Below are 8,885 nucleotides of genomic sequence, written 5' to 3'. Positions count from 1 at the left end.
TAGGTATATAGGTTCCATCTACCTGTACATTGGAAAAAAAGTCAGTATTTTTTAAAACTTAGAAATATGATTTTTCTTTTTCCTCAAATAAAGGGATCCCTGGATCCTGAGAGCCAAAAGCCATTTTCGCTTTCTCTCGTCAATCTCTCGAAGTGAAACTTGTCCAGCTGCACATGAATAAGAGTGACGTAGATGAAACTTTCATCTTTCATGGAGATCAAAATGTTGATGATTGTTTTGCTCGAAGGTGATTTCACACCTGTTGACACATGGCTCAAGCGAGAGGCTGGTACGATTCATGAGCAAACCACTTCCCTTAAGCAGATACCACAACATAAGGTCCCCACCCCAAACAATAAACATATGAGGTGTTACATCGCTACAATTTGAACTCCAAAGCCTACTGAGACCTCGACAATAATGCACGTTTTCCCTACCCAAACCAGGGGTCACACACTACAATTCTACAATCTTGTGATCTACAAGATAAAACATGGAGATTATGATGAACAGAGAAGACAGCTACGGAGTACATATCTTGCTTGCCAGATCCAGTAGTAAGTATACAACAGGATTGGCGCCGAGTCAGAATCAAATGTCCATTTTTGTCGGTGAACCGTGGTTGTTCGTAGCAGTTTTGTCTGGGTTAAAATCAGTATTCACAGTTGTCAAGATGACTTTGTTCTCTTGTGCTTAGCCTGGCCTTGGATACATAGCCTGAAACGCTGGGTTAAGCTCTCCCCCATATCATGCCTCTCCTGGTTGAGCCTCTTCCATAGAGACCTATTCTTCCTCTCCTTCGGTATAGTGAGAGGTTTCCTTCGTATCCGTCTCAGTGGTGTTGCCAGAGCTCTTAGTGTCATGCTCTGCAGTTTGGAAGCAAATGATGAGATATGAAACTATGAGAAGTTCTGTTCTTAGTAATAATTTGCTAAATTTATGGGTTAACATATCCAGCCAAAGAACATGACTTGTTATCAGTCTATTTGATCGAGCAACAGGTTAATGCAAAGAATGTGAACAGTCACTCCATGCCCTATTTAAAGGGATCGTAAATAATACTCCCTCCGTTCCATAATTCTTGTCGAAATATTACATGTATCTAGACACTTTTTAGAAATAGATACATCCATTTTTGGTCAAATTTGAGACAAGAATTATGGAACCGAGGGAGTATATATTAGTAGTAGTAAATCCTTGTCAGGTTGTCATACAGGGTGTGCCTATGGATCATAGCATGATATTTAATATGCGAGTAATTTAAAGGGATCATAAACAATATATATTAGTAGTAGAAAATCCTTGTCAAGTCGTCATATATGGTGTGCTTCTGGATCATAGCATGATATTTAATATTCTGAGTAACTGAAAGAATGTAAACTGAAAAACAAATGTACCTTATGCTTATTATTAGAAATCCCAGGGCGCTCGCCGGAGGATGATCTATCACTAGCTGCCCCCAAGGAAGAACATCTTCCCCAGCTCTCTCGAGTTGAACTTGTGTATGAGCAACACTCCTCATTTTGCCTGTTCGTTTTATCCTAAAACGAGAGAAAACTTCTTGTCAGTAAGATTACAAGACGACTCTCAGAAATTAATCAAAATTTAGGAGAGCAATGAAACATTGCAGATTGACAGAATATGGTTTTGGTGTCTTTTAGTGACAGCCATGCCAAAATCCTTATATCAATCATCCATCCTTGTGTTAGACTACTATAAGGACACAAGAGAATTTAGTATCATCGTGATACTGTGATAGGCAGGTTGCATCATGTATACATATGCAATGATAGAGTTTTTACAGAGTGCAGGTTGAATATAATAATGGCAAAACTACCTAGCAGTCTCGAATAAAACAAAGCCTCATCCAATTTTACCTGTGTATGAGACTCTGCAGTGTTACTGTCCATCTCAGTGAGGTTATGATTTTCGTCCAAAAGGAAATCCTACATTAAATGGAGATATATCAACAGAGATTTCAAGTACAAGAGGAGAACCTACCACTGGCAGTCTGGTGGACTTACCAAGTCATTATCATTTTTAACAGACAACTGATTGACTCTCTCTGTCAGCAATTCGACTACTGATTTTGTAGCTGAAAAAGTAGGGAGTCAGTGAACAGCAAAGCAAATGTTAAATCATGAGTACTAGCTACTAAGGGGTCCGGGCCACACCATTTGTTAAACTAGTTGCAGCTGCTGATGAACTTCCTGCATCAGTACCAGCAGCCCTTAGACCATTGATGATTTCATATAATAAGCTCTGAAAAATTTCAAGTGAGTTGACAGATGATTTCCTGGTAGAAATTCGGGATTCCCATGACACACAGCAGAAGTTTTCATGCAGGATTTATAGAAACCAAGAGAAAAGTTACCTCATTGGTTCCAGCACCAAGGTTGTAGTACTTCTCTAACTTATTTGAGCATACAGATGGAAATTGAGGTGGATGCAGAACATTATAAAAGAATATTGAAACAGAATCGTAATAAAATTGGGGCCTTGGGGAGTTATGATCGCCATCAAATTTGATTAAATTTTTATCTCCCTGCAGAGAAACACAAAAAACACATGAACAAAATGCGCCCAGCAGGATCAATCACCACAGAGACCCACAAGTTTAAGGCATCTATTTGATGGTCAGCACGATTTACCGCATATGTCTGGTGAATACGATCAGAGTGATGGGACTGGATAAACATGTCATTCGATGCATGTCCAAATAATGCTGGAATAAACGTCTTGGGGGCAAACTGGTGAAGAAAAAAGTAGTAAAGCTTGTCATGTATCAAGAAATATGAGGCAATCAAGCGAATACAAGTGGGTTTGACAGAAAACCCTGATACTTGAAATACATTACACCATGGTCACTAGACTACCCAGTATAACAAGAAATTACAATGAATCGACCAATTTTATGCAAACAATGTTTCGCAACAAAGCGAAAAGAGTAGTTCTAATGGTTTGGTGTCAGTGGTCACTGTTAAGAAAAACAGGCCATGCCCAACACAGGTCGGCAGATATATCTTATTAATTTTTTTGAAAGAAAATACAAAATGGAACCTCATATTGTTGCACCAGGAACAAACAGTTGCTACCACATTCCATTAGTTTTTATACTATCCAGCTCTTTTGTCATAAAACTAAAACAGCATACTATTTTAGAAACCAAACCTGAACAACGTTGAGATCCATTATGTCAAACTTAGCTCTTCTTTGAATGACACGGCGCATGTACTGTACAGCCATCTTAACCTGAAAAACAAATTTCATAAAAAACATCAAATGATGTGACTAGAGCCTAGAGGCACGTCAGTGGGCACTTGAACTTGAGCACAATTTACATGAAGCTGGCAAGATAAATGTAGCAGAGATTCACATCATTACTAGATGCTCATCTTATTTTGTGATGTCTATATTTGATCTATAGCCAGAAAACAACATTATGTCATATGCATTGCCTACAAGTAAGCTAGTACGCAAACTTAATCAATAGCCTATTAAAAATCTGCTTCCCTACAGTACCAGATTTTAAATCAGCTGGTGTTGGATATCAACACTAGAATCATGCACACCGAACCGGCAAAGGTTGTGGAGAACTTCTAGAATTTCCAAACTCCCTCTAAGGTCCGTATTATTCCTTGACATAAACAATTAAACATGGCCATTTTCTTGTTATACAGAAAACAATTTTTTTGTGAGGGCAATAGGGCATACAACACTTTTCTTGATATACATACAACAGTTCGTTCAAGCATAGTTACAGGGATACAAGTGTACCCTAAACCACTAATTAACATGTAAACTAAACTTGTCAAAGTCCATGTCTTGTGAACTGCGAAGAGGGCACCTCTCTTACAATCAGTTCATTGATAACACTGAAGAAAAATATGCTGCAATAGATAAGCATACCGTGAACTTAGGAACTCGGATTTTGTAAACATCTACAAGCTCCAGCATTAAGTCATATAAGTTAGAGAAAGCACTGTCCAAAACCATTCCAGCAATCGAGGGATCTTCTGCTCCATAGAGTAGGCTGCATCAAGTTCGGACAAAGTTGTGATAAACTACCAAAATAAAATCCTTCAAGGAAAACCTAAATCTTAAAGATATTTTATGAGTACGGAATACTCCGAAATATCAGGATATTCTAATGATTCGTAGAAACTCTTAAGATGCGCAAATTTGATATAAAAAATAGTTTCTAATATACCCCGCAACAATGGTATAGATTAATAGAAGCAGCGAATTAACTAATTTGCAAAAAGGTAGAAAGCATAAGCAATGTAACCAAAATACCTTGTAACAGCACCCATCGACCGCCCCCAAAGGCCTATACAAGAAACTTCCTTATTATTTCGCAAAAAGGATACCACACATTTGAGATCCTGTTTCTGGTAGTTGTATTTTTTTTTCAGAATACTGCATCACTAAACAAAATGATGTTGTTTGAAATTTATAATGAATAAACATGCACCTCGTGCCAACCAAGGCTGACATACTCTCCCCCTGATAGCCCTGATCCAGCAAAGTCAAGTGCAAAAACTGTGATATTTGAAGGGAGAAGTATGACAGCAGCTTCATTTGCATCTGCTCTGCACCCACTGCATTAGGTTTAAGAAAAACTGTCAAATAGACTGCATGTAATTTTTATTCGCTAAGGTAAACACCATATGTAGGGGCGAAACAGAATGGAATGTTTACATCTGTTTCGGGGAAAACGGAAACAGAGTGCTTAAAACAGAAAAGTGCGGAACAGAAGCTGAAAAACTTGACTGCGGAAATAGAAATGCAGCAGCGATTACTGGCAGAAACACAAACAGGAACAGAAATTTTTGTATGCGCAAATATGGAAGGTTCCCTTTTTCTTATGCTTATAGGTTGTAAATATCTGGCAGACTGGCCCACGGACCAATTACCATAACTAATTCCCCTTAAGTATCTCCTGAAGCACTATGTTATTTGTGACATTTTATAGTTGTTATGTTGTCAAAGATGTAAATTTATGCACAATAATATATTTGTGATGACTCTCTATTCAATGTTCTATGTGTACTACAATGCGACGGACCGTGATATATGATATTATGCGTGCAGGTGGGTGGGTGCATGGTTCAAGGGGGTTTTGTATTACGCAAATATTCACATTTGTATCCATATTCGCTCCATGTTTTGTTTCCGGTACTATTTGCTTCCACATCCAGGATTTCCGTGTTCGTATATGCTTTCGGTAGAAAATACGGAAACAAATATGATGGCACCCATTTATTTCTGTTTCCTCTCTGTTTTCATACTTAATCATATGTAGGACTGTAAAAAAATGCCATGGTCATAACTCATAATTACCAGATAATTAAGCACTGTGATTAGGCTTTATGTGCTAAACAGTGTAGACTGCGACAAGTATACTTCCAGATCCATTGGATAAGAATATTAGACATATGGGTAAAAAATAGAGAACACGTGAGCAATGAACTCCAAGTACCTATTTCCATGGCAGTAGATCACACATGGAAGGGCGGTGTTCTCTGGAATGACAGAAGGAACATAGTGGCTGCATTTTAAGGTCTGGTTTCTTTCGTTAGAGAGCTGCCACATGCAAGTAGAAGAATAAGGCCAACATACAAAATATAGACAGCCATCATCAAGTGTCAACAAATTAAACACAGAAAAAAAAGCCTCAGTAATTGCTCCCCTTACTTGCCTCCAAGTCTAGTCGTTTGTACTTTCTTCCAGCAAGAGTAAACTCTGGTTCCCATAAATACTGATCTGGATTGTACTCTGCACTGTAAACATATGGACAGTTAACTGCCTGACCAGTACATAGAGAAAAAGGAAATGCTTGCTGAATACCACAGTACTGAGAGCGTCCAACTTCCACTTTCTCTTGTCTTAAAGAAAAAGCATAAATTTGTTCTACGAAAAGTGCAGTTCTGATGAACTGCACCTGTAACTAAATGTAAAAAGCCTCTTGCATAACCTCCTCTTGCAGCGACTTCTAGTTTTTCAGATCAGTTTAACTTTGCGTCTACAACACTTGCGACCAGGAAGAGTTACTTGTATTGTATTACTATAGAAACCTAGTACATGATTCTTGACAGCAAGGCTTCAAGGACAACTTTGGCTGCCACGCTTGTCACCTTTGGCATTTTGAGTGCAAAACCTTCACATGCGTGCAGTCTGAGCATTGGTAAGATTACCATAAGAAGCAAAAATATTGCGAAAGTAAATCCTTGAGCTTGAATTAGGTACTGAATGGAAAAATCACACAGCTAACAGGTACAGTGAACATTTACAGGACCTACATTATTATGCTACCGTAAACACGCTCCACCTACTTGGGGCTTATAAACCAAAATGAAGCTTGGCAAAAGGAATAGGAGAAGAAGATAAACAAGGGATTTACCGCGGCGGCCGGATAACAAAATTAACAAACTGCTCGATCATCGCGCAGCGAAAGCCCTCCAACGACGACGCAGCGGTGGCGGAGGCTTCTGGCGCTCATGTACAACGCCCGCCCACCAGCCTCACCGCACACCAACCTCCCCACCAACCCGCGGAATCGACTCCAACCGAGAAGTGTTGTTCCCAGAAATTTCCAGTGACCAGCCACGGATCTAAGGCAACCGCAGATGCAGCTCGCGGCTCCGGCGTTCCGCCGAGCTAGCCCGGCCCCGGAACTCGCCGGATCCGGCGCTGTTTCCGGCGACCCGGAGCTCGAAATGCTCGCCGCGAGGTCCGGCGAGCGGAGGTGGGGTTCCCCGAGGCGCGGGCGGCGTGGGGCGTGTGGGTGGAGCTAGTAAAGTTTGCTCGCTGCGGCGGGGGATCGGAGCGAGATGGATGGGCCGCGCCGTGTGGGAAGAAATGTGAACGTTAAAGAGGACTCGAGTCGACGTACAGTATAATAGAGAAATAACAATAAAAGGAAACCTACTCGTTTAAATGGGTATATATATATTTGGCTCCTGTTTATTTGCGTTTTGTAGTTTTGCCCCTGATGTTTTCCGGGACGCATGTGGCGCCATTTCGCGGCGCACATGCAGCGTGCATGGCCTCTCAAAAGGTTGTGCACTGATTGCTCTCCTTTTGCACCCGTCGTGTACCGGCCTTATTTTCTTTTCTTCCGAGTTGTAAAGAGATCCATGGATATATATATATATATAGTTGCGAAGCATAGAGCCGGCGATTTTCTGTACCATCTGTTGTCCTACTCTGAAACGTTAAATTTAATATAGTATGTACAGGAAATTTTGATAAATCAGTAGATTAACGCAGAGAGAGGAGGTGCATTGTACTTCTCAAAGAGAGAAAAGTAAGTTTTAAGATCATGTCATATTTCTAGGTTCATTGATTTTTTCTAAAACAATATATGGGCTCCTCCCACAAATTTTCAATAAAGAAACCGCAGTCTCATACAATGTGAAAGAAAAGGAAAGCTTGAAAAAAAGGAACATAAAACAAAACAACATAACCAGTTATTACAACCCCATAACATCAAAGAGTTTAAATCTGCAGAAGCTGCAACTCTCCGGGCATCAGACCTCACAAAGTCGTCAATCAAGAGGCGTCAGCCTGCAAAGGTGCCCATCCATGTCGAAGCGAGAAAACATTAGAACATTAGGGTCATAGATAATATGTACTGCTTCTATTCTTTTCTTAAAATGGCATATTTTGTGCTAAGTCAAGCTTTATACTAATCTTTACAATAAAAAATAAATATACGAAGTATTAAGATATGTATCATGATAAATGTAATATAACTAATATGTAATTATAGTTTGTTAGATATGTTTACAAAATTCAACCAAAACTTTAAAATTGTGATTTGAAACCAAGCTAGAACAAAGGTATAGAATTTTGACGAAACTTTATAAACCAAGCCTAGAACACCACAGGGTAACAATAGCTAGTTCTTAAAATGTTAATGATTGTGTGCCATGTTTTTTCTCCTCTTACATTCTCTTCAAAGGTACTCCCTTTGTTTCATATTAATTGGCACTTAGTATGAAAAACGGAGGAAGTAAAGCTTAGGACGCTCGTCTCTATCTTGGTGAGAAAGAGCGTACGTTACCATTTTGCATTTCTCCGAGGTTGTTCCAGCAAAAGTCCTGACAGCTTGTTTTGAGAAGAACAAAAGTTCTGACAACTAATTTTGGGGAGAGAAAAGTTCTGAAAAAGGAGAAATGAATTCAGCAGCAGTTTGCTGCAGCTACAAAGGCACGCCTTCAAGCTCCCAAAGGCTGAATATTCAACTGCTTCCTGGGCCCCTTTCGAAAGCCCGCACTGATGCTGTTGGCCTGTCCATCTCACCGAGCAGGAGCAGCGGGCACACACGGAGACTGCAGGCTCGATGCCATCGCGGAAGATGCTCTAGGGGTGTCAGGTCTGATGCCACACGCGTCGGGGTGAAACATGATCGGATAATCCGGTTTCATATCGTGGGCTAAATTCGGGAGATGATCCGTTTATTCGGTCGGATACGGAACGGCTACAGATAGTTCTGCTTCAGCGAATACCGAATTATCTCCAGCATGACTAATTCAGATTTATTTGGTACTCCATTTCATGTACATCCCTGCACGCATGAGACTCCTCCGCTCCTTGTGTACGATGTCTCAATTCCCCATCTACTGTGAACGGTGGAACCACCAGAGCTTAGTCATTAGCCAGTATTCTCTCTGTTTCATAATTTTTGTCGTGGTTTTAGTTGTACGTAAGATGATGTCGTCGAGGACATTAATAGCAGTGTTCGCGCTTTTCACTAGTGATGGACGGTGGCGGCGGGGCGTCTCTGCGTCCCTGGCGGCGCGGCTCGGTGCGGCCAGGTGGGCCGTCGCTGGCGTAGCAGCGGCGACGGGTGGTTTCTCGGCGGCAGCGCACGGAGTCGG

At 40.7% G+C, this 8,885-nt stretch overlaps 1 protein-coding gene across 1 annotated transcript; it reads right to left on the bottom strand.

The window, feature by feature from the left end:
- Nucleotides 1-295: 295 nt before the first annotated feature.
- Nucleotides 296-6,919, bottom strand: LOC100831715. The gene is made up of 14 exons (XM_003563586.4): nucleotides 6,404-6,919; nucleotides 5,702-5,783; nucleotides 5,483-5,586; nucleotides 4,475-4,601; nucleotides 4,297-4,391; nucleotides 3,910-4,033; nucleotides 3,172-3,252; nucleotides 2,652-2,750; nucleotides 2,375-2,545; nucleotides 2,175-2,262; nucleotides 2,025-2,095; nucleotides 1,878-1,946; nucleotides 1,398-1,541; nucleotides 296-866 (listed from the first exon to the last, which is right to left on the bottom strand). The coding sequence occupies exons 1-14, from the start codon at nucleotides 6,442-6,444 to the stop codon at nucleotides 669-671; spliced, it is 1,494 nt and encodes a 497-aa protein (XP_003563634.1). The 5' UTR covers nucleotides 6,445-6,919; the 3' UTR covers nucleotides 296-668.
- Between the last annotated feature and the right edge of the window lie 1,966 nt (nucleotides 6,920-8,885).

This window comes from Brachypodium distachyon, chromosome 1 (genome assembly GCF_000005505.3).
Source record: "Brachypodium distachyon strain Bd21 chromosome 1, Brachypodium_distachyon_v3.0, whole genome shotgun sequence".
Taxonomy (NCBI): domain Eukaryota; kingdom Viridiplantae; phylum Streptophyta; class Magnoliopsida; order Poales; family Poaceae; genus Brachypodium; species Brachypodium distachyon.
The sequence above is the reverse complement of the archived record's forward strand: the minus strand, read 5'-3'. Positions and strand labels throughout refer to the sequence as shown.